The sequence below is a fragment of the Indicator indicator genome, chromosome 32 (genome assembly GCF_027791375.1).
Source record: "Indicator indicator isolate 239-I01 chromosome 32, UM_Iind_1.1, whole genome shotgun sequence".
NCBI lineage: Eukaryota > Metazoa > Chordata > Aves > Piciformes > Indicatoridae > Indicator > Indicator indicator.
The window spans coordinates 844,856-872,654 of record NC_072041.1 but is presented as its reverse complement, the minus strand read 5'-3'; the positions used below and the strand labels follow the sequence as shown (position 1 = coordinate 872,654).

At 59.4% G+C, this 27,799-nt stretch overlaps 1 protein-coding gene across 5 annotated transcripts; it reads left to right on the top strand.

The window, feature by feature from the left end:
* Positions 1 to 23,490, top strand: TP73 (tumor protein p73). 5 transcript variants are annotated; one of them, XM_054395044.1, is made up of 13 exons: positions 1 to 89; positions 714 to 837; positions 6,685 to 6,930; positions 16,955 to 17,141; positions 17,220 to 17,335; positions 17,813 to 17,922; positions 18,209 to 18,351; positions 18,767 to 18,855; positions 19,150 to 19,274; positions 19,964 to 20,118; positions 20,242 to 20,374; positions 21,960 to 22,053; positions 23,158 to 23,490. In XM_054395044.1, the coding sequence occupies exons 1-13, from the start codon at positions 31 to 33 to the stop codon at positions 23,488 to 23,490; spliced, it is 1,914 nt and encodes a 637-aa protein (XP_054251019.1). In that variant the 5' UTR covers positions 1 to 30. The 5 variants fall into 5 exon arrangements, with proteins under 5 accessions (XP_054251019.1, XP_054251017.1, XP_054251021.1 ...); XM_054395042.1 differs by having other exon boundaries at positions 31 to 89; positions 714 to 831; XM_054395043.1 differs by lacking the exons at positions 1 to 89; positions 714 to 837 and adding an exon at positions 3,167 to 3,205.
* The last annotated feature ends 4,309 nt before the right edge of the window (positions 23,491 to 27,799 follow it).

The window sequence follows — 27,799 nt, the reverse complement described above, 5'->3', positions numbered from 1 at the left end:
TACCCTCTGTCAGACTCCCCCTCTGTGAAGATGTCTCAGGCATCTCCAGCTGATGAAGGCACAACATTTGAGCACCTCTGGAGCACTCTGTAAGTGGGGATTGGTCCTTCTGAGGTGGCCTTGGCCCTGCCAGCTCATCACCACTGTGGCCCAAAGGGGCACAGCCTTCTTCTGCACCTTCCAGTTTTCACCTATTCCTTTTCCACACTGGGAATTCTGCTGCCAGCCTCTGACCTCTCTGCTCAGCCCATCTCTTGGGCCAGATCCCATTGCCCTGGTGGCTCTGGGCATGCAGAGCCACACAAACCTTGCTCCCAGCTACTGGATGCTGTTTCTGGGACCTTTCTGCTGGGACCTTTCTGCTGGGACCTTCAGCTGGGCTGTGGCAGGGGATGCTGGCCCCAAGCCTAGGAGGATGTCTTCACTTAAACATCTTCCAGCAGCCCTCTGGCCTTTGAGCCTGTAAGCAAGCAGGGAGAAGGACCTTGCTTCAGTTCATCCTCTTGCTTCCTCTCACCTGAAGTCATCCCAAGGTGACAGCCCAGAGCAGCTAGGTGGATCCCAAGCTTCCCATCTCTGTTTGCCTGAGCAGAGCCTGCTCTGCCAGCTGGCAATGAAGGCAGAGGGAGATGCTGGGAAGGGGTCAGGGTTGAAGGGGATGGGGAGCTGCTGGTGGTGCTGGCAGGATGACTGTGCTGTCCCCTTTCCCACAGGGAGCCAGACAGCACCTACTTTGACCTGCCTGCATCCAACCCCCCAGGCAGCAATGAGGTCTCCAACCGCACAGAGGTGACCATGGATGTCTTCCAGATGAGGAGCATGAACGACTCAGTCATGGTGAGTGTGCTCAGACAGCTCTGCAGCTCAGAAGAGGGAGGGGGAAGACATTTTGTAGGCTGAAGGTGGTGAGACCCTGGCCCAGGTTGCCCAGGGATGTGGGAGATGTCCCATCCCTGGAACCACTGCAGGTCAGGCTGGATGGGGCTGCTCCAGACAAAAATGTTCCTGCTCATTGCAGTGGGTTGGAGCTGGACCAGATGAGCTTGGAAGGTCCCTTCCCACCCAGGGCAGCCTGTGACTGACACCCACAGGTCACCCTGCTGCACACAGCAGCAGAGGCTCTGGCAAGCTCCAGTTCCTGCACAGGAGGAGAGGAGAACCTGCTCTGTACAGACACCCTGGGGAGTAAAAGCTGTTTGTAAGCTGCTGGAGCTGCTGGAAGGATCCTTTGCACTCACAGGGTCCAGCTCTGCTCCTTCCACAGTCCCTGAGGCTCTGTGCCTTCATCCTCGAAGGGTTTGGGTTGGAAGGGACCTTAAAGTTCATCCAGGTCCAAGCCCCTGTCATGGGCAGGGACACTTCCCACCAGCCCAGGCTGCCCAAGGCCCCAGCCAAGCTGCTGTGCTTCCACCCCTAACCAAAGCACAGCCAGCAGGTGACACATGCAGGCCACTTGTGCATGTTCCCTGCCCAGAGCAGGGCATCCTCCCTGCAGCACCTCTCCAGTAGCTGCAGCTCCAGCCTCTCCCTCCGGAACGCTGCCGTTTCCCTCCACACCATCTTGCAGCCCCTCCCCCAGCCGCCTTTTCCCTCTCTTTTCCTTCCTTTCCCTCCCTTCCCGGCTGTTGTCTGCGGGCAGGAGGCTGGCAGAGGGCTCAGGTGCTAATTGGGGAGCTGCCCCTCGCTGAGCTTTGCTGTCACCTTTCTTGTGCCTGAAGCTGAGCCCTGCACAGCCCCGGGTGCTGTGCACAGGCAGGGCAGAGCCAGCTCCTGGGCCTGGGTTGGGATAATGATCCCGTGGGAAATGCTGGCACTGCCCCCATGGCGCTGTGAGCCACAGGCAACTCCTGCCAGCTGCCAGCACCAAACCCACGGCAAAGGCACAGAGTCTGCCAGAGAGGCAAGACCTGGGCTGCAGCCTAGTCCCACCACAGCACTCTGGGCTGCTCCAGCCTGCAGCCTTCCAGAGGGCTCTGGCTGAGGGAAACAGCATTCCCCACCTGCCTCCAGCTGGAAGAGAACCTGCCTGGTCACTGCAGACACTTGTCTGTCTGTCCATCCATCCATCCATCCATCCATCACAGATCCACTCAGGTTGGAGAAGACCCTTGAGATCCATCTCTCCTTATCTATCCTTCTAGAGATCCATGTACCCTCACCTCTCCACATCCATCCTTCTAGACACCTATCCCTCTGTGTGCACTGAGATCCCTCTCCAGCCATCTCCCCCTGTCTATCCCTATCCATCCTCATCATCTATCCCTATCTCTCCATATCCATCCACACCTATCCATAGCTATTCATCTAGACATCTAGCCACATTTGTCCCTCAAGATACCTCTCCAGCTAGTAACCCTATCAATCCCTATCATTCCCTATCTATCCCTGTCTATCCCTATCTATCCCTGTCTATCCCTATATCTCCATCTTGACACCCATCTGTCCATATCTGTCCACTGACTTATCTGTATCCCTGTCTCTCCTTATCTATCCCTATCTCTCCTTATCTATCCCTATCTCTCTCTATCTCTCCTTATCTATCCCTATCTCTCCTTATCCCTCCCCATCCATCTCTCCTTATCTCTCCCTATCTCTTCTTGTCTGTCCCTACCTCTCTGTATCTCTACGTCCGTCCATCCATCCCTCCATCCATCCCTCCATCCATCCATCCATCCATCCATCCATCCATCCACACAGATCCCCATCTCTCCCTCCAGACAGGGACAGCTCCAGCTCTGCCAGCTGTGGAGCTGTCTTGGAGTCCCTGCTGGGGGCTGCTGGCCAGAGGTGCTCCCGGCCCAGGGCAGCTCGGAGCAGGCTGTGCCTTGGCTGGACCCCTGCTCTCCCTGCAGTGGGGATGGTTGGTATCGCCCAGTCCATCACTGGGCAAGCTGGGGCCTGCCCTGAGCTGAGCTGAATGGTCATGAGGGACAGAGGGGGTGGGCCCCGATTTGTTGTTGGATGCAGTTGACAGAACTCGGGGAGATGCAAAAAGCAAAGGAGGCAGCGGCGGGCGGCGGACGGGCACCTGGCACAGCATCCCTGGCACCGCTGCCTCCTCCTGCCACCTGCCCTCCCTGTCCACCCCGACCCTGCTGCCACCCTGACCCCATGCCTCCCGTGGTGGGACCCTCCCCAGCGCGCCGTGGCCCCCGAGACGCCTAAGATGCTGTACATCAGTGACCCGATGCAGCAGTACCCCACGGTAGGTGCCATGCTCCCATGGGCTTCCCTGTGCACCCCTCCTCTGCTGCTGGGCACCAGCTGGCTCTGGGCTCTCCTCTGCCAGCTGAGCCTTCCTGCCTGCTGCTGTCCAGACTGTGCCAGGGGTTTGACATGGTGCAGCCTTTCCCCACCCCACGGCTGCTCCAGCCCCATCCATGAGCCATGGGTGCTGCAGCCTCGGTCTCTGTTTCTCTCTTGCTTTGCTTTCTCTGCTGCTTGCAGAGCCCAAGGGGTGGCTGAAGCCTCTGGAGCACAGGGGTGCCAGGCACCTGAGGGAGGGCTGTCAGCCAGAGCATCCTTCTGGGCATCACCAGCACCAGTTTGCTGTCCACTGGGGAGCTCCTCAGCCAAGCTCTCAGCCTGTGCCTGCAGCCCTAGGCAGGTTTTCCTTCCTGGATTTAAATTCCCTGGGAGGGTAGAGCAGATGGAATGGAGTCTGTGCTGCAGGTGATTCCTTGGCAGTCCTGTCTTCAGGGATTGTTTTGTTGGTCAGAAAGGGGTTGGGACTGCTCTGTGGCACTTGGAAATATTGGATACAGGCATGGATGTTGCACTCTGGAGCATGGTTTGCTGGCCATGGTGGTGCTGGGGCAGTGGCTGGACACAGTGGACCTCAGAGGGCTTTTCCAGTCCAAACCATTCTGTGATTCTCTGGATGCTGTGGAGGTGGAAAGGTGCAGTGCTGCGCTTCCCAACCAGAATTTACCCCATTCCTGGTGTTCTCAGGTGTGTTGGGACAAAGCAGGGATGTGCTGGGTCCGTTGGGGAGTGCAGAGCTGTCCCCTGGGAGGTTGTGGCTGCTCTGGTTGTGGATATTTGCCTCAGTGTGTGGCCAAATACAAGTGGGGATGGCCAGAGGGCTGGCTGCAGACACACACAGGAGCTGTGCTGGCTTTGTTGACACACACCCCACAAACACCCAACCCTTCCCTTTCTCCCTGGAGGGAATGATTCCAAAATTTGGTCAGTTTCAAGAAATATTTTTCCCCCTGGCCCTGGTTGGGGTTTCTCTGCCAGTGGATTTGCAAAGCTCCAGCACTCAGGGTGCTGCCTGTTGGCTCTGTGCTGCAGGAGATCCCAGCTCGGGGTGGCCAGCCCAGCTCACAGCCCATCCTTGCATCTCAGATCTTCCTGTGGGAAGAGGCTGTTGGTTTTCCCAAGGGAAGACTCTCTCCATGCAGGGGTTGGGATGCTCTTCACTGTGGGTCAGTCCCAATTTCCCTGCTTTCCAAGCACAGGGTTCAGCTGCTCTCACCCTGGCTCTGAAGTCACACAGTCACCTGGGGATGATGTTTGTGGAGCCTTTTGTCTGGTCCCTTCCAAGGGGCACGACCAGCACAGCAGCTGCAGCCCCCAGGTTCCTGGCTCCCAGCAGGGGCAGCTGCTGCTGGCTGCTCTGGCTGCAGCCTCTTTCCTGGGTGCACAGGGAGGTGTGCAGGGTCACTCTGCAGACCACCTGGGTTGCTCCTCAAACCTTTACTCCTCATTCATTCCTAAATCAGGCACATGGCTGGGTCCTGTTTCCCAGGGACCTTCTCTTGTCTCAGGAGAGCAAAAGAGCTCAGGTGTCACAGTCTTGCACTGCAAATCAGCCCTGACAAGCAGCAATCTCCCTTCTCCTCAGTGCTCTCCTGGTCAATCCCTGAGCTTGGCTTCCCAAAGGCGACTGTGCCACTGCCACCTGCCACCCTGCAGGCCCCCCAGCAGCTGGGCAGTTCCCCAGCCTGCCAAGGGTTTTGCATGCACCCATTTTGCGGAAGCTTTTTCCTGCAGGTGAAGCCTGGGACTGTGGAAAGCCTGGCCAGGGGTGGGTTGTCTTTGCCTGGGCTATTTATAGAGCAGGGAGAAGAAATAAGGGGTTTGTGCACGTATTTTAGGGGAGAAAAGGGCTGTATGTGTAAAAGCAAGCCAGGTCTTGTTCAGCATTCCTCCAGTTAGTCACAGGCTCCAACGACCTTGTGAGAGATGCAGGCAACAGGAGAACTTCCCTGGAGAAGGGTGATTGCCTCTAAAGCATTGGAGATCATTTGGGTGAGGTTGGGATCCCAAGTCAAAACATGTCTCTGATTCCTGAGCCGTGAGCCTTGCAGCCCTCCCGAGGAGCAGGCAGATGGCTGAGCCTGCTCCTCTCCCACAGTCACCTTCCAGCAGCTCCTGGGTTCCCAGCTGGTGCTGGTGGCCAGAGGGAAGGTCCCCACAGAGGCATGGGGGAGGCTGGGGCTGGGTGAAGCAGGGAGGGCAGGTGGGTATGGACCTCATTCTGCACTGAGCAGGGTGCTGAGTGACCATGAAACAGCCACTATGTGGTCATCAGTGCCAAGCCACCAGCAGCATCCACCCCTGGGACGGGCAGGGTGCTGCTGGCTTGCAAAAGGCAGGAGAACAACCCTTGAGCAGCCAGGGATGGCAGATCCTGGGGTAAATCCCAACCCATTTCCTTGGAGAAAGAGTTGCGTTGGAAACAGTCATGGCTGGGATCTCTGGGAGGTTAATGTTGGTTTATTTCTCTAGTGTGGAAAAAAAAATGGAGGGGGTTGGTCTGTTTTTGAGATGAAAGATTAAGCCTGTGGCTTTTGAGAAGGTCACTTTGCCCAGGCTGTGCCTGCAGGTAGAAGAGCTGCCATCTCTCACTGGAAGTGCCTGGCAGGAATTGCTCAGAATGAGCAAAAATAGTGTGAAAAGCCAGGATTTGGTCCATGCCTGGATTTGATTCCATGTCTGGAATCAGAGCCAGCACCATGTCCAGAGGTCCCTTTGCTCTGTGACCATCCTGCAGCATGCTGCACCCCAGCCCCATGCTTTGGAGGTTTGAGGTTTCCCCAAATTAGCTCTGCACCAGCTCAGGCTGCTGACAGCACCCAGCCAGGCTGGGAAATGAATTCCACAAACCACCATTCAGAGCTGGCTCTCCTTGGGGAAACACTTCCAGAAGCAGGGGGAGTGAATGGAGATGGCTGGAGAGAGGGTTGGATGTTCAGTAAGGTGGTGACAGAGGGCTGGTGGCCACCTCACGCTGGCATTTTGTGCCAGGGCAGCTTCCCCAAGCCCTCCTCCACTGTCAGGGCCGCCGCTGAGCAGAACCCTGGGCTTAGGGACTGTCACTCCCCATCCCGCAATGGGACATGTCCCACACCTGAGCAAAGCCTGGGAAATCCCTGCCGGTCCCAGGGGAAGAGCTGTGCGAGCTGGAAGTGCAGGGACGGCAGCGCGGCGCCGGCTGCGGAGCGCAGCGCAGGGACTGCTCCCAGCGCAGGGAGCTCATCCCGGGCGCAAGCGGTGACCTGCTCAGCACCCCGAGAGACCCAGACCCGCTCTCCCGGCTGTTGTTCCCGCATGCTGGCCCTTTAAGGAGGCTGTAACAGGACACCTGGAGCCCCGCAGAAGCGTGGCTGAGGTTTCCATGTCTCTAAACTGGCTGGTGTTTTCTTTTTTCCCTCCTCCCCTTTTCCCTTCCTCCAGTCCCAGTTCAATTTGCTAAACAGCAGCATGGATCAGAGCATCGGCAGCAGAGCAGCCTCCACCAGCCCCTACAGCTCCGAGCACACCTCCAATGTCCCCACGCATTCGCCCTACTCTCAGCCCAGCTCTACCTTCGACGCCATGTCCCCGGCCCCGGTCATCCCCTCCAACACCGACTACCCCGGGCCCCACCACTTCGAGGTCACCTTCCAGCAATCCAGCACCGCCAAGTCGGCCACCTGGACAGTAAGTTGCACCTTCTTCTTGCCTTCCCTCCGGAGATGCTTGCTGCTGCTGCTTATGCTGCCTAGGTTCAGCTGTCTGCCTGTGAGCACCTCGATGGTGCTGTGCTGTGGGATGCAGAGGGAACTCGTGGGGACCTGCTGGGGACTTTTCCAGGTGGTCCTGGAGAGCAAAACGTGTAGGGGGAAAAGCTTGCTTGTCAGGGCTTTGCTGCTAGAGCAGAGTGGTTGGAATGTAACCCCTCTCACAGCAATTCCTAAACTGGGGGTAAATGTCCCCAGAAATCAGAAGGCTGGAGAAATGTCCTGGGGAGGTGCCTGGTGCCGTGGTGCTGCCCAGCAGCTTCCCAGTGACTGCTGGCAGTGGCTGAGAGACCTGGGCTGGGGCTTTTCTCATCTTCACCCTAAGTTCTTGCCAGTCACTTAGGATCCTTTCTCAGCTCCATCAGAAGGGTCACCGAGTCCCTGGAACTCACAGCAAAGTACCAGAGGAGGTAGCAAGGCTCAGCGGGGTGGCTGCACGGCACCGCGCCGGCCCCAGCAGCCTGGAGACGCAGCTTTGGTCCCCAGCGGTCTGCCCCTGCGTCTGCAGCCCGGCACAGGAGTCCTCTGCAGCTCAGGGAGCCAGCAGCGGGGCAGGGCATGCGAGGGCTGCTTCGGCTTTTGTGAAAAAAGGTCCCCGGGTCGCAGCCTGGCTCCCGGCGGAGCGCGGCACTCTCTGTTTGTGGTGGCCTCGGAGTATTTCTGCAGCGGCTCCTCCCGGGAGAGCTGGAGCCAGGCGGGTCGGGAAAACATTAGCAGAGCAGAAAGGGTGGGACAAGAGAAGTGACACGAGGGCCTCGGTTCACAGCCTGGCTCCTGGCTGAGCACGGCACTGTCTCTGTTTTTAAGAGCAAGTGCCACTTGTGGTTGGTGTTGGAGTATTTTTGCCACGGGTTCCTCCTGGAGCACCTGGGAGAGCTGCTCAGCAGCACGCTGGAGCCAGGCAGGTTTTCTCTTCAGGGAAACACTAGCAGAGCAGAAAGGTTGGGACCAGACAAGCAACGTGAGGAGGGAGTAATTAGATTTCCTCCAGGACTGGAGTTTGACAGCAGCACGGAGCAGGCAGAGCAGCAGGAGAGATGGATCAGCCTGAGGGGTGACAATGACTTGGATTTTTGGAAGCTGGTGGTTCCACTGCCAAGAGAGTGACAGAGAGCACCTAAGGATGCTTTGGTGCAGGCAGAGCCTGGGCTGTGGCTGATGTATGCTGCTCCACTTGCTGTGGACCATGGCACAGCAGCATTGTGGTGGAATGGGACAGGCTGTGGCCAGGTCTCTCTCGTGGGCATGTGGAGTGGGCAGACCAGCAATGAGCTGATGCCTGAATGCAGCCCAACCCCTGGCTTGGGCAGTGGAGCAGCTTTCCTGTGTCCTATCATCAGATCTTCACTGATGAGCAGAGCTGCTGTGGGGCTTGGACCAGCCCAGACTGTCCCAGCACCACCTCATGCCCCTGTAGCTGTCGTGTCCCACCAGGAGCTGTGCTGACCAGGCCAGGATTGCTTACGCCCAGTGGTGTCAAGGTTGAGCAGCCAGTGCCACATGGATGCTGTAGGAGCCCTCCTAGCCTTGGAGGAGCAGCTGGACACGAGAGATGCCCAATGAACATGGCATGGGCCATGCCAGCACCTGGAGGAGATGCTCTAGCCAAGATTGGGAGCTGAGGCTGCAAAGGAGGCTCCTGGGAAATGGTCCAGAGTGGAGAAGGCAACAGCTTGAACCAGCTTGGATACCTGGCAGAGGGTGTGTGGACCTCTGAGCCATGCTGCTGGGGGGATTGTGCATCCCTCCAGCCCTGGTTTCACTGTGCTGAAGCTGAGCCTCGTGGAGAACAGAGAAGGGTGAGCATGGAGGATGTTTCAGTCCAAGTACCAAGCTCTGCAGAGCACTGACCTGGGTGCAGCTTGCCTGGCTGTGGCACTGCCACTCGAGGAGCAGTTCTGCTGCAGTGGCAGCCAGCCTGGCTCCATCTCCTCCTGGCTGGTGGCTGTCACAGCCACGCAGCTGCATGTTTTGTGCTGGGAGATGGAGCTGCTGCCGCTGCCACTGCCACAGCTGAGGGTCTGCCCTGGTTCAGTGGGGACAGGAATCAGGAACCCCCAGTTTGGGGCTCAGTCAGTGGACAATGATCCCCACGCAGCATGGGGATGTGGATGTGGGAATCTGGATGAAGAAGCCAACGAGGCAGACCAGGAAAGCTGGTGGGAAATGCAGGTGCTTGGGAAGGAAAGGTAAAGGTGAGGTCAGCAGGACTGGGGACAGTGACAGCTGACAGCTCAGAGGTGGTCCAGCCAAGGGCACCTCAGTGTCCTCACCTGGGTGTGCTGAAGGACACTGCAAGGTTTGATTCAGCACTTGGAAGGTAGCAGCAGTAGAAGGCATCTCCTGCTTCACCTGCAGCTGGGAAGCCTCACAGCTTGTCAGTGCTTTAAGGTTAACCACAGCAAATGTATTAGGCCAGGACCGTGGCAGGCACTGACCAGGAATCTGGTGGAGCCATTTGGGGCAGTGGGGAGCCCTCAGCCCTCAGGTAAGGCTCTGCTGGACCAGCAGCTCCAGAGGCATCCTGCAGTCTGGGGTTGGATCACAGAGAGCTGGCCAAGGAGGAGCTGACAGCTGGCACTCAGGCAATGCCAAACCAAACAGTTCAGTGCCAGTTGTCCTGTCAAATGATCTGACATTGCTCTTTGAGCAGGCACAAGCTGTGCTTGGAGGAAGAGTGCAGCCCTGTGGACCCCTGGAGCTGTAGGACTGCTCCTCTGGGAGGAAAACCACAGGGTTATCCCTTCTCCCACAGGGTTATCCCTTCTCCCACAGTGTCGTCCCTTCTTCCACAGTGTTATCCCTTCTCCCATGGTGTTGGCCCTTTTCCCATGCTTAGGAAAAGAGGTTCCCACGTAGCCAAGCACCATTTGCAGATAAGCTGTCTGCAGGGTGGGCTGCCTTGCTCTGCAGGGAGACCATGACCTGGCCAGGGGAGCAAGGGATCCCTGAACTCACTGCTCTCCTGTCCACACCTCAAACCTTCTGTGGCAAAACAGCAAAGGCTTGGGAGGGAGATCCAAGGAAGATGAAAGGTTTGAACAGATGCCTTCTAGGGGGATAGCAGAGTGAGGTTCTGCATGAGAGGTCTCCAGGAGCAAAGGGAGGGTGGCTTGCTTGCACAGGAGATGGTTTCTGATAGCAGTCAGCTCTTTAATCTCATAGAAACACCCTAATGAGCTCCAAAGCTTGGAAGCTGAAGCCAGGCAAATTCAGACTGGAACCAAGGTGGAAGTTTTTGAAGGGCGAGGATAATTAACCCATAGGAACAATTTCCCAAGGAATGTGGTGGATTCTCCAACTCCTAATGGATTCAAATGAGGAGCCTGCATATCTCTGGAGAGATAAAGCTGTGCTGCAAGCAGGCAGGGCTGGCTCCATGCAGGGTGAGCCACAGAGGTCTTGGTGCAACCAGAGCGTCATCACCTCCAAGTGCAGAATTTCTGCCTCTAGGAAATGGGTGAATGGAGAAGAGGTAAAGACCTGGGACAAGGGGTTGGGGCTCATCTTACCAGAACCCAGTCTGTCCCTGCAGAGGGATGGGTGACATCCCAGGAGGTGTTCAAGAAATGTGTGACCCTGGCACCTGGGGACATGGTTTGATGGCCACGGTGGTGTTGGGTTATGATTGGACTCTATGACCCTAGAGGGCTTTTCCAACCCAAACAATTCTATGATTCCATGACTCCAACTCCCAGGTTGGGCTCTGAGCACCTTGCCACAAGCTCAGAACCCAAGTGCCCACACTGGGCTGCAGTGTGCCACCACAGACTCACAGAATCACTGCATGCCAGCTTGGAAGGGACCCCAAGGATCATCTGGTCCAACCTCTGCATTTTTCATGGGCATCTGGAACAGGTTGCCCAGGGAGGCTGTGGCTGCTCCCTCCCTGGAGGTGTTCAAGGCCAGGCTGGATGAGGCCATTGAGCAGCCTGGGCTGGTGGGAGGTGTCCCTGCCCATGGAAGGGAGGTTGGAACTGGATGATCTTTAAGGTCCCTTCCAAGCCGCCACGAATCTCACCAGCAGAGAGCCAAGGCCAGATGCTGCAAATAAGGTTTTTTCCCAGTAGGTTGGAAGCCCCCTCTCTGGTAGGCTGCTTGGCCAGGGCTGGAGGAGGCCCAGGAGCTGTGATACTGCAAGACAGGGCACGCCAGCAGCCTGCCTGCGTGCCGCGAGCCGTCGGCGCTCCGTGCTCCGCGGCGCTGCCCCGGCACGCCGGAGCCGCAGGCTGCTGGCGCTGCTCTCACCGCAGCCCCTGGCCGCGCCGGCCAGCTGGTAACGGGGGGATAACGAGGATTGTTCTCAGGTCGGGTCTGCAGCAGATCACTGCCTCTTCCCCCCGCCCCCCCAAAATGCAGGTGCCGGAGCCAGCGGAAGCTTTAATGTGGTCTTTGGCATCCCGGGGTGGGGGCTGCAGCCCCCGGCGTGGAGCAGCTGCCCAAGCTCACACGGAGCTCCTGAGCTGGGGAGAGATGGAAAACCTCTGAGCTAAGCGGTCTGGGGGGGGGGCTAATCCTGCTGAGCCACGTCCAGGGTCACACCTGCTGCTCCAGGGAGCAAAGAGCCCGAGATGGGAAGGCTGGAGAGGTTCGAAGCCAAGGTGAGATGGTCCTGCTCTGGTGGACACCATCCAGCAGCGACCCACAGCAGACTGAGCTCAGCCAGTGGCACACTGCCACACTGAACTGGTTCCAGTTGCTCCAGAGACCTTGCAGCTGGAGCATGGGGAGCTAGAATGGTTTGTCTGATGCTAACTGAATGAGGAAATAACTGTGGCTGAGGGGGGTTCTCCCTTGCTGGTCACTGTCTGAATCTGGATAGGGAAGAGGTGGCTGTAAAGAGGAGGGAAAAACCTTCAGGAGCATCTCTGGAAGAGGAGCCCCTTCTACACACCCTCCCTGGCACCTCCCCATGCTTTAGGGAGGTAGCTATCCCCCAACAGTGGCCTGGAGATGAGCAGGGGACATGCACAGCTCTGCCTCTGTGCCACAGACACCTTTGTGCTCACCCCAGGAGCAGGGCAGAGCTGGGTGTTGTGGTGTGCCAGGGGGTGGAAAGCAACCTCAGCAGAGCCTGCTGCAGAGCCCACTGAAGCCTGCCCACTGGAGGCTTTCCTCCAGCTCTGGCAGGGTGTGGAGTGGGCTCCAGGAGCTCCAGACACAATGGAATTAAGGAAAAAAAGGGAAGGAATTCGGTGTGTGATGTTCCAACACGATCCCACTATCAGCTGCACTATCTCCAGGGTGCATGGTATGCACAGGTCGGGGAAGGACTTCGTGGGAGCTGCTGCTCCAGTGGGAAGGCAAACCTGTCCCACTGGGATTGCTGGGGCAGTGGGAGAGCCCAGGGCAATGAGGCTGCTCTGGCCAGCTGCTCTGCCTTGGGATCTGGAACACAAAGGGCAGGTGGAGACTGAGGCACCTCCTGGAGGGGCTCAGGGGGAAGTGCTGCCCATGCTCTGGCCCAGCAGCCAGCCCAGGAGGTGGCTTCAGCACCCTCGGGTTAGCCAGCAGCACTCCCCCACCTCAGCCACATCCTCTGGGAGTGGGACCAGAGGCGTTTACAGCCAAGGGGAGGCTGCATCCTACAGCAGGAGCAGTGTGGCTGAGAGCTCTGCCAGGGGCCCAGCAGCAGGGAGGTAGATGCTGGGTGTGCCCTTGGCAACCCCCTGCCCGTGCCCACCCCAGGCAGTGGCTGTAGGAAAGCAGAGGGATGCAGTGAGAGGTGGTGGTCTCCACACCCAGGTCTTGTTGCTCTGCTTTCTGCATTCCATTCCCAGCAGTGATGCCCAAGACCCAGCTCAGCCTCTTCCTCCTTTCCCTCCCAGCTTCCTCCTCATGTCCAGTCAATAGTGCAGCACGAAGGAGCTTCCTTGCTGGATTTTCAGCTTGCAAGAAGGAAGAGAAGGAGCTTGGTCAGGGGCCCTGAGCATCCAGACACACAGGAGGAGTCAGAGTGCCTGGAGGACAGGAGCCCTGGCATGTGCCAGTGTGGGCTGGCCAAGCCTGGCTACGAGCAGCTGCACTCCTGGCTGGCAGCTGTTTAGGGGTAGGGGAAGGAAGGGAGAGGACTCCTTTGGGGGTGAACCAAGGGGTTTCAATTAGCAGTAATGGCACAGTAAGGAAGGCAGAGGAATGCAGGCTGCAGCACACTCACCTCGGTGCTATGTCTGCTGCAGGAGCAGCCCTGGCCCTGAGATATCACCAGCGGCCCACAGCTCGTGGACCCTGCAGCTGCTGGTGGCTGGGATGGGCAAAGGACTGTGCCAAGCACCCTGGGGAGCTTGGGCACGACTGGCCACCACCCCAAGGCACCACCAGCAGGAGGGAAGGCTGTGGCACATCACAACCACCCAGGGTGGGCAGAGGCACCTTGGGGACCCTCCCACCCTGGGCACAGCTAGGCACCACCCCAAGGCATCACCACCACCAGGGTGCAGGGGCTGCAAGCACAGGCAGGAGGGCTTTGGGGCACCACAACCACCCCCAGGGCAGCATCCCTGATGCCCATCTCAGCTGTGTGTGCCCCAGAGGCTGCTTTTCTCTTGGCCATCAGCCACGCACTGGACAAACCCAACCCTAGGAGCAACCAAGCGGCTTTGGGAGGAATCTCCAGCTCAGTGAGGAGCTGTAGAGGCTGGTGATTAAAAAAATGGTTATTAAAAAGAAATTAGAAAGAATCCAGGCCTGCTGCAGAGCTGGGGAGAGCAGAGCTGCCAGGAGCTGTCGTAACAGATTGGGCCAAGGCGGTTAACGGTATTTGCGGTCTGCAAGATGCTGCACGTCTGAGGCAGATGACAGACACATTATTATCACCTCTCCACTCAGATCTTGCCCAAACCTGCCCCAGGATGCAGCTCTGCAGCTGCTTGCTGGGGAGCAGAAGGAAATTAGCAGCTGGAGGCAGCACTTTTTCTTCTCTCTCTGCCTCGCCAGCCCTGGTGGCTTTATTGGGATCCATTGACTGCAGTCCTGGACACGTCTTGAGGAGAGCTAATGAGGAGAGTGGAATGTAGGAGAGGAGGAGGTTGGATGGGAGGAGGGGGTGCGGGGGGGAAAGGATTTGTGGAAAAAGTAATTGTTGAGCAAATCATTTCCTTCAAGAGGGAAAGGAGAACTTGGCTACAGCCCTCCTGGAGCAGGCAAGTCCAGACGCCTCGGTGTCAACAGCTGACGATAAATAAGATTTTATCAGCTCCCAATCTGTTGGGACACATCCTCCTAGCGGTTCTGCTGCCCAGGGAGGGCTGGGGGGAGATGGACTCTGCTGCAGGGCCTTCCACAGCCAACATCCAGCTTGTTCTTTGTGCCAGGCTCTCAGCATCCTTGGGGGGAAACCCTCTCTCCCTGCTCTCCCTTCCCGTGAAGGCTCTGGGCACTGTGGTGACCTCTTCCAGAGCAGCTCCTGGGTGAAGTTGATGCAGTTTCAGTGCTGCTTCATAGCTGGGGCTGTGTGGATCACCAGGAGTCATTGTGGATCTTGTGCAGAACATTTCCTTGGGTACAGCAGCAGTGGCACCACTCAGCTTGGCACAAGAGGGGCACTGCACTGTGCCCAGCACAGAGCATCCACTGCCTGCACAACCTCCCTGGGCAACCTGCTCCAGTGAGGGTGGGGAGACCCTGAAACAGGTTGCCCAGGGAGGCTGTGGATGCCTCCTCCCTGGAGGTGCCCAAGGCCAGGCTGGATGAGGCTGTGAACAACCTGGGCTGGTGGAGGTGTCCCTGCCCATGGCAGGGGGTTGGCACTGGATGATCTTGAAGGTCCCTTCCAGCCCAACCCATTCCAGGATTCCATGAAAAAAAGTGACTTCTCCTGGCTGAAAACCAGCTGTGGGTGTTGATCCTGCTGGCATCCCAAGGATCTAACTCGACTTCCCCCCTCGGCCAGGAACAGGCTGTGGGACAGCAGCACTTGGCCCCAGCAGGGACCACAGAGGTGGCCCCAGGGCGGCTGGGAGGGCAGTGAGGCCACAAGGGGCACAGCCCTGCCCCTCCTGGGCCAGGGTTGGCAGCAGGTAGGCTGCTCCCAGCGCTGGTCTGTTGTTGTGGCAGCCCTTTGAAGGCAAGGCTGGAGCTGCCGGGACACGCTGGGGCTCTGGGGCAGGCATGCCGTGCAGCAGCCGCTCCCCCCCGGGCAAGGGCTCTGCTCTTTAACAGAGACTTCTTCCATGTCCTAACAGGGGAAAGGAGCGCAGAGCTCACCCAGGAGCCTGCCACCGAGCACCCCGGCCCTGCCACAGCTCCCCTCCTTCCCAGACATGTCGGGGGCTGCCCGGGAATGCCGACATGAAAGGCTCCTTTGACAGGAGTCGTCAGGATCTTAACACCTGGCAAGGAAGAGCCCCCTGCCCCCCTCCAAATAACCCTTCTCTTGCCAGGCTGTCTCCTCCAAACCAGGGGCACGGCCACACGAGAGCCTCCTCTGCCAGCCAGGCAGCGACTGGGTGCCAGGCAGGGCCCATGCGTTCAGCTGGAGGTGCAGGATGGCACCCAGGGAGCTCACCTGGCCAGAGCCAAGGTGTGGCCAGTGGGGGATCCCAGGGAGGTGTTCCTGAGTGCCCTCTCTCTCAGGCAAGGCCAAGTACCTCTAATCCTGAGGATGAGGCTCTGACCCTGGGACACAGCCCCAGCAGCCCTCTGGTTTGCTCCCCGGGGGCTCATAGCTGCTGCTGCTTGACCAGAAGCCCCACACAGCCTCACCACAGCTGCTGTAGTTTGCCTGGCAGCAGCCTCTGCCCCTTAGATCTTCCTGGAGCCTCCCCTGAAGTGCCACCTGGAGCTGATTCACCTCGTTGGCATCGTTAGCAGCTCCTGGGGTGCAGAAGCCCATCCAGGCCAGGTGGGAGCTGCATGGGCTGAAGATGCTCAGTCCAGGGGTGGTACGAAAGGGCAGTGGCACTGGGGGCACAGACCCCTCCTGCAAACCCCCTTCCATGCATGGGTGCACCGAGCTGAGCTCCTGGCAGTGGAGAGCCAGGGCTGAGCCATCCATGCCAGCCCCCTGATGCCATCCAGTCCTTGCTGCCCCCCAGATTCGAGCAGCAAGAGCTCAGAGCCCACACACCAGGAGAGCAGAGTGGTGGGAGCCTGGCTGGCCTCTGCCCACCTGTGCTGGGCTGGCTCAGTACAAGCCTGCAGCCCCTCGGTGGTATTCGGTTGGCATCGGGCACGGTGCTGCGGGGATGAGATAAGATCCTGTGAGCAGGAACATGCCCTGCCATGCAGGGACTGGCTGCTCTGCACGGCAGGGGTGGGCTCCCGTGGAGCAAACACATTCCTTGGGAGGTGGAAAACAGGATGGCACTGCTGGGCTGGCAGGAACTGCTCTACCCACACCTGGGAGCTGGGACGTGCCAGAGCGGGAAGGTGAGGGCCAGGCTCAGCCTTCCACAGCTCTCTCCTGGAGGTGGGCAGCCTCCTGTCCTGTGCCCACTGCCAGCATGGCCACTTGTGGTCAGCCTGGCCCTGGCAGGGCTGCCCAGGTGGCAGGGCTGCCCAGGTGGCATGGCAGCATGGCATGCTGCTGTTTGCATCCTCAGTGTCTCCCAGGAGCTTCCCTCTGGGCTGGGGGATTTTCACCCATGGTCCTTGCAGGAGGAGTGGCCAGGAACACCCTGTGGTGCCCACACCAGGAGTATTCAGTGGCCAGGAACCACTTTCTGTTCACAGGGACACCCAGTGGGTGTCTCTTGGCATGGGCTAATGGTTGGGCTTGATGGTTCATGGATGCATGGAATGGGTTGGGTTGGAAGGGACCTCAAAGCTCATCCAGTTCCAACCTCCCTGCCAGGGGCAGGGACACCTCCCACCTGCCCAGCTTGCTCAAGGCCTCATCCAGCCTGGCCTTGGGCACCTCCAGGGAGGGGGCACCCCCAGCCTGCCTGGGCAATCCAGCACCTCCCTGCCCCTCCAGCCAAGCCAGCTCCCTCCCTTCCCCCCAGTACTCCCCGCTGCTGAAGAAGCTCTACTGCCAGATCGCCAAGACCTGCCCCATCCAGATCAAGGTGTCCAGCCCACCCCCCCCGGGCACCCTCATCCGGGCCATGCCAGTCTACAAGAAGGCAGAGCACGTCACCGAGGTGGTCAAGCGCTGCCCCAACCACGAGCTTGGGCGCGACTTCAACGACGGTGAGTGCCCGGCCCTGGCACTGCCCCCCGGGTGCCCCCGGGGCTGCCACCTGCCCTCACCAGGCTTTTGCCTTGCAGGCCAGGCTGCCCCTGCCAGCCACCTCATCAGGGTGGAAGGCAACAACCTCTCCCAGTACGTGGATGACCCTGTGACGGGCAGGCAGAGCGTGATGGTGCCCTACGAGCCCCCGCAGGTACCTGGCGGCTCTGGGGGGGGTCATGGCCAGATCCTGCATCCAGCTGGGCTCCTGTGGTGCTCAGAGGGGGCATAGCCTGCCCCTCATCCAGCTGGGCTCCTGTGGTGCTGAGCAGGTCCTGCTGGGGACAGGGTGGGTGCATACAGCTCGACTGGGCACACAGGTGGCATCTATTTGAGCATCTGCAGCTCCCAGCCCTGGGAAGCATCCCAGAGCATTCCCTTCCTGGGGAGCAGGGTGCAGAGGGAGACTCCCGCCAGTCCTGCCCCAGGGCACCCCAGACCCCCCTGCTTCTCACAGAGTGCCCTCTTCCCAGCTGGGACCATCCCTGCTGCTCCCCAGCTTGTCCTGCCAGGGTGCCAGCCCTGTGCCAGGGAGTCCCATGCTGCCATCCTCTCTCCCTGGGTGAGGGTCCCAGCCTGTGCCCCCCCCCAAGTCACCCTCTGCTCAGTGCCTGCTCTCCCTCCCTGGCAGGTGGGGACCGAGTTCACCACCATCCTCTACAACTTCATGTGCAACAGCAGCTGCGTGGGAGGCATGAACAGGAGGCCCATCCTCATCATCATCACCCTGGAGACCAGAGAGTGAGTGGCTGTGGGGCAGGGACTGGGTCCCTCCCGCTGCAGGTGCCCTCGGGAAGGGATGGTCCCTGCAGGGAGCACTGCCAGGAGATGGGGACATGGCAGCCCCTGCTCCCTGAGCTCCACTCACGTCGGGGGTGGAGGGCACCTCGCTGGGCTGGCTTCTGGGCTGGGCTAGGAGGTGCTGGGCTGGAGCAAGAGGTGCTGGGCTGGAGCAGGAGGTGCTGGGCTGGCTTCTGAGCTGGATCAGGAGGTGTACTCAGGGGTCTCTCTCCCCCCGTGCTGGCAGCGGGCAGGTGCTGGGCAGGAGGTCGTTCGAGGGCAGGATCTGCGCCTGCCCGGGCCGGGACCGCAAGGCGGATGAGGACCATTTCCGGGAGCAGCAGGCACTGAGCGAGAGCGCAGCCAAGAACGGTGCTGCCAGCAAGAGAGGTGAGCGTCCCTGGGCAGGGCACGGGGCACAGGGCACCCCCAGCTCCTGCACCCCACTGCTGCTCAGAGCCCGGTGGCTGCTTCTGCCCCAGCTCCTTCCCCCAGAGCCCTGCATCCAGCCTCACCCCCACACCCAGGCACCACGCTGGGACCCTGCCCAGCTACATCTGAAGCCCCCTGAGCAGCCTTTCCCTGCTGCCTTTCCCTGCAGAGCACAGAGCTTCTGGGCAGTGCCCTCACCCCCAGGTGATTTGTTCTTTGTTGTTGTCACTAGCACAGGGCCAGCAGCCATGGCAGACCCCCGGGGAGCAGCCTGCATGCTGCATGGCTCCAGGTTGAATGGAGCTGAGGTGCCCCTGGCTGTGTGCTGCCCACCAAGGACACCGTGCCAAGGCTCACCCTCTGTCCTTTGCAGCCTTCAAGCAGAGCCCCCAGGGGATGCCAGCGCTGGGCACAGGGGTGAAGAAGCGGCGGCAGGGCGAGGAGGAGCTGTACTATGTGCCTGTAAGTGTGGCTGAGCTGCAGGGCTGGCACCTTGGCCTGGCATACCAGTGGCATTGTGCCCTCTGCAAGAAGCACCTTGGGGATGGGATGTTTGGGCATCATCCCCTCCTGGCACAGGGGCAGAGCAGAGACCTGGAGAACAGAGCAAGAGAACCTGGGAGGGTCCAGGGGGGTCCTGGGCCCCAGCAGTCCCTGGCCACAGCGATGCTGCACCTTGTGTGGCTGGGTGGGAAGCAGGTGGCAGCCAGGGGGCACAGGCACGAAGGGCAGCCCTGGGCTTGTTCCCTCCCCCAGGTGCGAGGCCGGGAGAACTTCGAGATCCTCATGAAGATAAAAGAGAGCCTGGAGCTGGTGGAGCTGGTCCCACAGCAGCTGGTGGACTCCTACCGGCAGCAGCAGCAGCAGCTCCTGCAGAGACAGTGAGTGCCAGCAGGGCAGGGACAGCCCTGGCTGCGGGGACCTCAGGCAGCTCCAGGCTGGGCCTGCTCAGCTGGCTCAGGGCAGGTCACAGCAAGGGCTGACAGCCTCTGCAGTCAGTGTGGCTGCACAGGGGCTCTGCTGTGGCATGCTCTGCACTGGTGCAGTGCCCAGCTCACAGAAGCACAGAATGGTTTTGGCTGGAAGAGACCTTTCAGCTCATTCAGTCCAGCCATGACCCCAGCCCTGCTAGGGCATCACCAAACCATGGCCCTCAGCACCACAGCTCCATGGCTTTGAAACACCTCCAGGGATGGAGACTCCACCACTACCCTGAGCAGGCCTGGACAGCTCTAAAGGGGGAGAAATTGTTCCTCATGTCCAACCTAAACCTCCCCTGGTGCAGCTTGAGGCCACTTCCTCTTGTCCTGTCTTTGGTTCCTTGGGAGAAGAGCCCAACCCACACCTGGCTCCAGCCTCCTTGCAGGGAGCTGTAGAGAGCCAGAAGGTCTCCCTTCAGCCTCCTTTTGCCCAGGCTGAACCCCAGTGCCCTCAGCTGCTCCTCACAGCCCTTGTGCTCTAGACCCTTCACCAGCAGAGACCTGCTGGGCCAGGGGCAACACTGGGATGGGGCAGGGCAGCTGCACCCCAGCTGCTGCAGCCTGGCCCCCTGCTTGCTCTCCCCGAGCAGGAGCCAGCTGCAGACCCCTTCCTCCTATGGCCCTGTCCTGTCGCCCATGAGCAAGGTGCACCCTGGAGGGATCAACAAGCTGCCCTCAGTCAACCAGCTGGTGGGACAGGCAGCACAGCACAGCTCCAGCTCTACACCCGGCCTGGGGCCCATGGGTAAGGTCCTTCCCCAGGGTGGGCAGCAGCCCAGGCTCAGGGCCCCTCCTGCCCAGCAGCCCATGGGTGGGTGGTGCCCATGACTGGGCTGGTGTCCAGTGGGTCCCTCTGTTGCGTTCCTAGGAGCTGGGATGCTGAACAGCCACCCCCTGCAGCCCAACGGGGAGATGAATGGGGGCCACTCGTCCCAGGCCATGGTCTCGGGGTCACACTGCACCCCTCCTCCACCCTACAACCCTGACCCCAGCCTCCTCAGGTAGGGAAGGTGTCCATGCTCTGTCTGTCTTCTCCTCTGACCTCTCTGGCTGCTGTCCCTCACTCTAACCTTCAGAGCTGCCTGGCCACTGGTCCCAGCTGAGAGATCACAGAGAGCACCCTGCTCAGGATCCACAGCCCCAGCTGTGCTCTGGCTCTGTCAGCTTAATCCATCCCTGCTCCACCAAGCACTGAACACATCCCAGCAAGAGCCTTTCCCTGCATGCCCCCCCAGCACGTGGCTTTGTGTCCTTCCCCTTTCCCCTTCCTTCCCACCACCTCTGGAAAGGGCTCCAGGTGGCTCCTTTCCACCAGGGATGGATTCACAGCTCTGCAGCCACTGCCTAGGCTTTCATGCTTTCAAAAGCCCCCAGAGGTTTCTGCAGTTGTCCCAGAGAGGTCAGGGAGGGGCTGGAGGTGCAGTAAAAGGAGAGATGCATGGCTGCAGCCCCTGGGACAGTCCAGCCTCACCACCCAGACCATGACAGGTGCCCATCTCCCTGCCCAGCAGCTCAAGCTGCCTCTGAGCGAGTCCCCGAGCTGAACCCTCTGCTGATCAGGAGGCAGAAAGACCTGGTCTGAGGAGTGCTGCACTTTGACAGCAGTGGCAACCAAGGTCACCCTTGGGATGGCTCCAGCCACAGGCCAAGCCCTGCCTGAGCAGTGGGAGCACCCCAAAGCTCCCTCCTGCCCTCAGCCCCTCGGTGCTGCCATGGCCAGGAGCTCACCACAGCCCCCAGGCTCCTCGGTGAGCTGAATGTGCCTGGACATTGGTGTGAGCACAGCTCTGGCTGGTCAGGAGTTAGCTCTGACTGGTGAGAGTTAGCTCTGGCTGGTCAGGAGTTAGCTCTGACTGGTGAGAGTTAGCTCTGACTGGTGAGAGTTAGCTCTGACTAGTGAGAGTTAGCTCTGGCTGGTCAGGAGTTAGCTCTGGCTGGTCAGGAGTTAGCTCTGGCTGGCCAGGAGTTAGCTCTGACTGGTGAGAATTAGCTCTGACTAGTCAGGAGTTAGCTCTGACTGGTGAGAGTTAGCTCTGACTGGTGAGAGTTAGCTCTGACTAGTCAGGAGTTAGCTCTGACTAGTGAGAGTTAGCTCTGACTGGTGAGAATTAGCTCTGACTAGTGAGAGTTAGCTCTGACTAGTGAGAGTTAGCTCTGACTAGTCAGGAGTTAGCTCTGACTGGTGAGAGTTAGCTCTGACTGGTGAGAGTTAGCTCTGACTAGTCAGGAGTTAGCTCTGACTGGTCAGGAGTTAGCTCTGACTGGTCAGGAGTTAGCTCTGACTAGTGAGAGTTAGCTCTGACTGGTGAGAATTAGCTCTGACTGGTGAGAATTAGCTCTGACTAGTCAGGAGTTAGCTCTGACTGGTGAGAGTTAGCTCTGACTGGTCAGGAGTTAGCTCTGACTGGTGAGAGTGAGCTCTGACTGGTCAGAAGTTAGCTCTGACTGGTGAGAGTGAGCTCCGGTCAGAAGTTAGCTGACTGGTGAGAGTCAGCTCTGACTGGTGAGAGTCAGCTCTGGCTGCCCAGGAGCCAGCTCTAACTGGTCAGGAGTTAATGCCACTTTCTTGTCCCAATCTCTCTGCAGTTTTTTGACAGGACTGGGGTGTCCCAACTGCATCGACTATTTCACCTCCCAGGGGTTACAGAACATTTACCATCTGCAGAACCTGTCCATAGAGGTAAATGCTTTGGGAAGATCTCTTTTTGCCACCTGTCTCCAGCAGCTCTTGTCCTGAGCAGCAAGGACAAGGGAAGGGAGCTCTGTACCACCCCACCACAGCACACAGATCCCAGGCTTTAGCCTTCCCTTTATGAATCCTTCTGGGCTTGCAGATGTAGCAGCAGCTCAGGCAGATTGTCCTGAGTCCTTCAGCTCAGTTGTTGATGGTCCTGAGCCCCTCAGCTCAGTCACTGGGGCCACAGGAAGCCCTGCAGTCCCAGAGCTGGTGTCTGGCTGGGACACAGCTCCTGCCCTTGTCCCCAGCAGTGTGTGGTGGCTGTCATGGATCTGGCAGAGTCACCATGCTCTGGTGGCGCAGCTGCTGGAGCCAGGAGGATTTTCTCTTGGTAGCTGGGGCCAGTTGCAGGACCTGAGCCTGGCTTTAGACCCTCTGCTGAACTAACCCCGTGCCCATCTGCCAGCTGGCAGTGTTTGGTGTGGCCAGAGGTGGCCCCAGGTGGGTCAGCTATGTCCCCCTCTGTCATTCCTAATTGCATCCTCGCTGTCCTGCCTTGTTAATGCTCCCCCAGTCTCTTGTTTGCCAGAAACAAGTATCTCCAGCAGCTCTCCATCACCACAGTGCTCCTTCTGGTGCAGCTCCCCCAGTCCTGCGGTTATTGACCTCATCTGGCTTCAAACCCCCAGCCCAAAGCATCCCCACAATCAGCATCAGGGATCTTCACTGCTCCAAGAAGCCACCCATGGCCTTGGTGGCCCAGGGGAGTCCCAGGTTGGAAAGAACCCTCAAAGGGTATCTTGTCCAAGCCCCCTCCAGGCAGCAGGGACACCTCCAGCTGGAGCAGGCTGCCCAGGGCCACATCAAAGCTGATGTTGAATGTCTCCAGGGATGGAGCCCCAAGCACACCCCTGGGTGCCCTGTCCCAGTGTCTCACCACCCTCACTGTGCAGAACTTCCTCCTGATGCCCAACCTAAACCTCCCCTGCTCCAGTTCCAAACCGTTGCCCCTCGCCCCACTCCCCCCACGCTTCTAAACACCTCCTCCCCAAGCCTCCCCGGCAGCCTCCCCTCCAGCTACCGACCCTCTGCGCGTCGTTCTGGCAGGACCTCGGGGCACTGAAGATCCCGGAGCAGTACCGGATGGTCATCTGGAGAGGCTTGCAGGAGCTGAAGCAGAGCCACGAGTACGGCGCTCAGCCGCTGCTGCGCTCGTCGGGCAGCGCCGCGGGCAGCGGCGTGGCGCTGGGCGCCCCCGGGGAGCTGCAGCGGCAGAGGGTGATGGAGGCTGTGCACTTCCGAGTGCGCCACACCATCACCATCCCCAACCCCGCCCGCGCCGCGCACGACGACTGGGCAGACTTCGGCTTCGACCTGCCCGACTGCAAGTCCCGCAAGCAGTCCATAAAGGAGGAGTTCACGGAGGGGGAGATCAACTGAGCATGGACGCCGCGGCGAGAAGCCGGAGCGGGAGCGAAGCCTCCCGTGGGAAAGCTCCACACAGCCCCCAGCGGGGGGACTTTGGTGTCCGGAGGGGGACTGTGTGCCACGGGTGACACCTGGCCATGAGCCCCACGGGAGCTGCCTGCCCCCCACACACACCCCCCGAGAGGAAACTGCGATGGCTGGGGCCGAGAGAGGCAGCCGAGGGGGTGAGGGCAGGTGGGGGTTTGCTGCCCACCCGCCTGAGGGGAGGCTCCTCCTGGTGCTTCACGCTGGAGGGTCCCCACAGCCCACAGAGGTGGTGTGAAGAGCACCTGGTGAGACCAACCCTGGGTGGTGCTGCCCCACCCTGTGCCCTCCCTGCTGGCCAAAGCTCCAGGTCTGTGGCACTGCCAGGAGGACTCAGCCCGGACCTGTTCCCTTTACGTGCCAGGGACTGAGGCAAAGCCACACCAGGGCTCTCCAGGGGACTGCCACAAAGCCCAGCTCCCTTCAGCCCCTGCAGAGCAGAAGCTGTCAGTCCTGCTGTCTCCATGTCTGTGTGTCCGGCTCCCCTGCACGGGGGGCAGAAAAAGGATTTATTTTCCTGTGAGCTGTAAACTCCTTGCTGCCTGCTGCGGAGGGTCACAGGAGTTCATTTCGTGTCCCAGCCTGTGACCATGCAGAAGATCCTGGCTCCAACCTTAGCTAGCCGAAATTCCAGCTTTTCCCCTCCTCTCAGTGTCCTCCAGAGGGGGCAGAGCAGTGAATCCTCCTGGGAAGTTGGAGGTCTGGACCATTCCTCCCTGCTCCTTCAGGGGATTTAGTGAGCAGGAGCCTGGGAGGTGTGAATGGGATCCGACTCTGAAGCAAGGAGATGGACTCGGTGCCCAGCGAGGGCTTTCCACTTCTGTCTGCTGCTTCTGGTCCATTTTCCCAGGTGTGAGTTGTGTGGATTCAGACTGGGAGAAGCAGCCCAGCAGAAAGCAGGCACAGAGGCTGCTGCCTCTGCCCCTCCCTGCACTGCCTGTCTGAAGGTGACATCCCAGAGCCACCCCCAGCAGCAGAGGGGGATGGGAGGGCAGGGAGCTGCTGGATCTGGCCCCTCACTCTTGGGCTGGTGGAGGCTCTGGGCAGCCCAAGGGCAGCCAGGCAGGAACGCTGCTGCCTGGCACCTTCCCACTGCTGCACCCCCTCTCTGCATCCCCTCGGTGCTGGAGGTCTCCAGAAGGGACATCTGCAACACTTCCCATCAAGGCCAGGCTGGAGAAGGAGCCAGGAGGCCCTTCACAAAGCCCTGGACCCTCAAAGACTGAGCTGCAGCCTCACCTCAAGGTCCAGGGCTGGCCCCAGAGCTGCACCTTCCCCTCCTCACAGGCCAGGCTGTCCCCACTTGGAGGGGGCTGAGCTCTGCCTGCCCCACCAGCAGCCACAGCCCTCCCTCCACTACCTTTGTCTTGGTGTCCAACAGCAGCTCTGAGCCTTCAGCTCCCCTCCCTCCCTCCAGTGCTGGGCTCTGCTCTGCTCTCCCACCTGAGGTGACCTGCCCATGGCCCTGTGAGGCCACCTCAGCCTTCTGCACCCAGCAAGAACCTCCTGGGGCCAGGCTAAAACAGGAAGCTGGTCCCAGGCTCATGGCTCCTTAAAGCACTTCGGTGCGTCCAAGGTTCTGAGACAATCCCTGGTGGTGTTCCCAGGGCCTGTCCTGGCAGGACTGAGCTGCAGCCAGGCTGCCAGCTGGGGGTTTGCAGGGGTGGCTTTGGGGCTTTTTTACAGCTCTGCTTTCTCATTTTTTTGGTAACACAATAAAAGCACATCTGGGAACTGCAGCAGCAGGCAGCCCAAGCCTTGCTTCTGTCTTATAGGAAGTGTCCTCCTAGGGCAGCCTCTCCCTGCTGCTTTCTCTTGCCAGAGCTCTGCTGAAGGGCACAAGCAGCCCCCAGAGAGAGGTCAAACCTGCATCCCACAGGGGTCCCAACTCCACCCCAATCCAGCCCTCAACCCCAACAAAAACAAGCAGGACCCTGCTCACTGTTAGAAAGTGCCTACAGAGAGGCAAAGGTCAACTTCTTTATAGGTGAAATTGCTTCTCCATAAATGAGTCAAAAACCTGAATGAACCTGAGAACAACCTTTCTGGTGAAGACACAGCTCCTGGAGTTTGAAAACCCACCCCTTAAAAAGCAGAGTCCATGAGAGAGTTCTCTGGGTACAAATGGCAGTGCTGACTCTACTGGAGTCATACAAATTCCATGGCTAGGAACTGGAAAATGAGCTACAGGATCCTGTGGAGGTGCTGCTTGTGAGCTGCCACCCAGGGTTTGGAGCTTTCAAAAGAGCCTGAAACCCATCCTGAGGATCAGAGCAGAACCCACAGCTCTGTGAGCTGCAGGCAGGAACACAAAGGTGCAAAGCCCCTGGGTGAGGAGCAGGCTGCCTGCTATGGAAGGCACCAGAGCTTTGTGGGGTTCATTCCAGATCTGCTGGGTTGTAAAATCAACTTTAAAATCTCCCTAAAGCTGCCCTCCCTGCACTCAGCACAGGCAACAGGCTGCCCAGAGAGGCTGTGGCTGCCCCCTCCCTGGAGGTGTTCAGGGCCAGGCTGGATGAGGCCTTGGGCAAGCTGGGCTGGTGGGAGGCGTCCCTGCCCCTGGCAGGGGGTTGGAGCTGAAGGATCTTGAAGGTCCTTTCCAATCCAACCATTCCATGATTCCATGCCTCACCCTGGTCATTAGTTCAGTTCCTCCACCACCCTCTGACCAGCATTTAAGGGAGGAAAGCAGCAGCCTCCAGGCAGCTGCTGAGATGCTGCAGGGGGTGATGCAGCCACACTCTGCCCAGGTTCCCAATAACCCCCCAGCAGTCACCAGCCCTCTTCAACCACATCTAGAAGCTCTGTGACAACATAGGGCTCATTCCTAAGCTGCCCAAGTGTGCTGCAGCCCAGGAACAGCCCCAGATCACAGCCTCCCTCTGTAGTCTCTCCAGCACCAGGGGGTGGCCCTCTCCTCTTCCTGCTTTGAGCATGGCCTTCCCCCACCCTGAAGAAAATCAGATCCTGATTTCTGTTCAAAAAGACTCAAAACCCTCAGTAAAACCAGCAAACAATAGAGAGGAGGCCAGAGGCAGGCTCAGTACAGAGGCCACTCTGCCTGCACTGAGGGGAAGCTAGCAGGGACCAGGCTGCTCCCACATTTTCCTGAAGCATCAACTCGCTGGGGAAGTGCCAGGAAAGATCCCGCCTTGTACTGCTGCTGGTGGTCTGCACCATCCCACCACAGCCTGGGGAGCATCATCTCCTCCCAGGGAAGCAGAGCTCCCCAGGAGGAAGAGCTGCCCAGATTTTCCTGGGGGGGCTCTGGCTGATGCACTGCAAACCCTCAGCAGCCTCAGTGCTGAGTGCTTCTGGTCCAGAAGTGCCTCCCACCCTCTGGGCATCCCCAGCAGGAGGGGCCAGAACCACACAAGTCCTGTTGTAAGGTCACAGTGGAGACATGGCTGGGGGGCCAGGGCTCAGCCTGCCCCTCCCCTCAGGACCACAGAGGCTGTCACACAGCCTCAGTCTTGATGGCCGAGGGGGCGATGGCTTCGCTGCACAGGTCCACAGCAGCTCCGCTCCTCCAGGACTGCTCAGCAGCTGCAGCCACCTGCAGGGTCCAGAGGAACTGCTCTTTGGTGACCACGGGAGGCTCCTTGCCTGCAGGGACACGAGAGAAGCACTGGGTGGCACCCACACTGTCCTCTGAAAGCAAACCGAGAGCAGCCCCAGGCAGCAGGGGGACCCTGCCCCACCTGTCAGGGTTCTCAGGAAGTGTCGGAAGAGCTCCCTGTGAGCATCCCTGAAGCGCTCAGCCTGGGTCTGGGCACAGATGGGGAGGGAGGTGCCACGCTCCGTGATCCCTAGGGGGTTCCAATTGTCCACCCGTAAGGCTCCCTGAGACCCATGGACCTGCAGGGCACAGGGGAGACAACAGCAGCTTCAGGTTCCCTTGCTCTGCACCTCCAGCACCACGCCAGCAGCAGCAGCCCTGCTGTACAGCCCAGGGAAAGCCTCACAAGGAGCCAGGCTCAATCTCCCCTCTCCCAGCTCAAAGCCATTGTCCCTCATCCTGGCACTCCAAGCCCTTGTCAAAAGTCCCTCCCCAGCCTTCCTGCAGCCCCTTCAGGTACTGGAAGGCCTGAGGCAGGCCTTAGGCATCACCAATTTGCCTGAGTTTAGACTTTTCTTCCCCTTTATTCATGGAGTGGTTTGGGCTGGAAGGGACCTTAAAGAGCTTCGAGTTTATCAGCCTTGACTCCTGCTTGACCCCTACAATCACCCTGCTGAG

What these genes read in the sequence shown, in the direction of transcription:
- TP73 (XM_054395044.1), top strand. Translation starts at nt 31, where the DNA reads ATGTCTCAGGCATCTCCAGCTGATGAAGGCACAACATTTGAGCACCTC. An exon ending in CGGTGCTGCCAGCAAGAGAG is followed by an intron (nt 18,352 to 18,766) that starts GTGAGCGTCCCT and finishes TGTCCTTTGCAG; the next exon opens with CCTTCAAGCAGAGCCCCCAG. An exon ending in CAGCAGCTCCTGCAGAGACA is followed by an intron (nt 19,275 to 19,963) that starts GTGAGTGCCAGC and finishes CTCCCCGAGCAG; the next exon opens with GAGCCAGCTGCAGACCCCTT.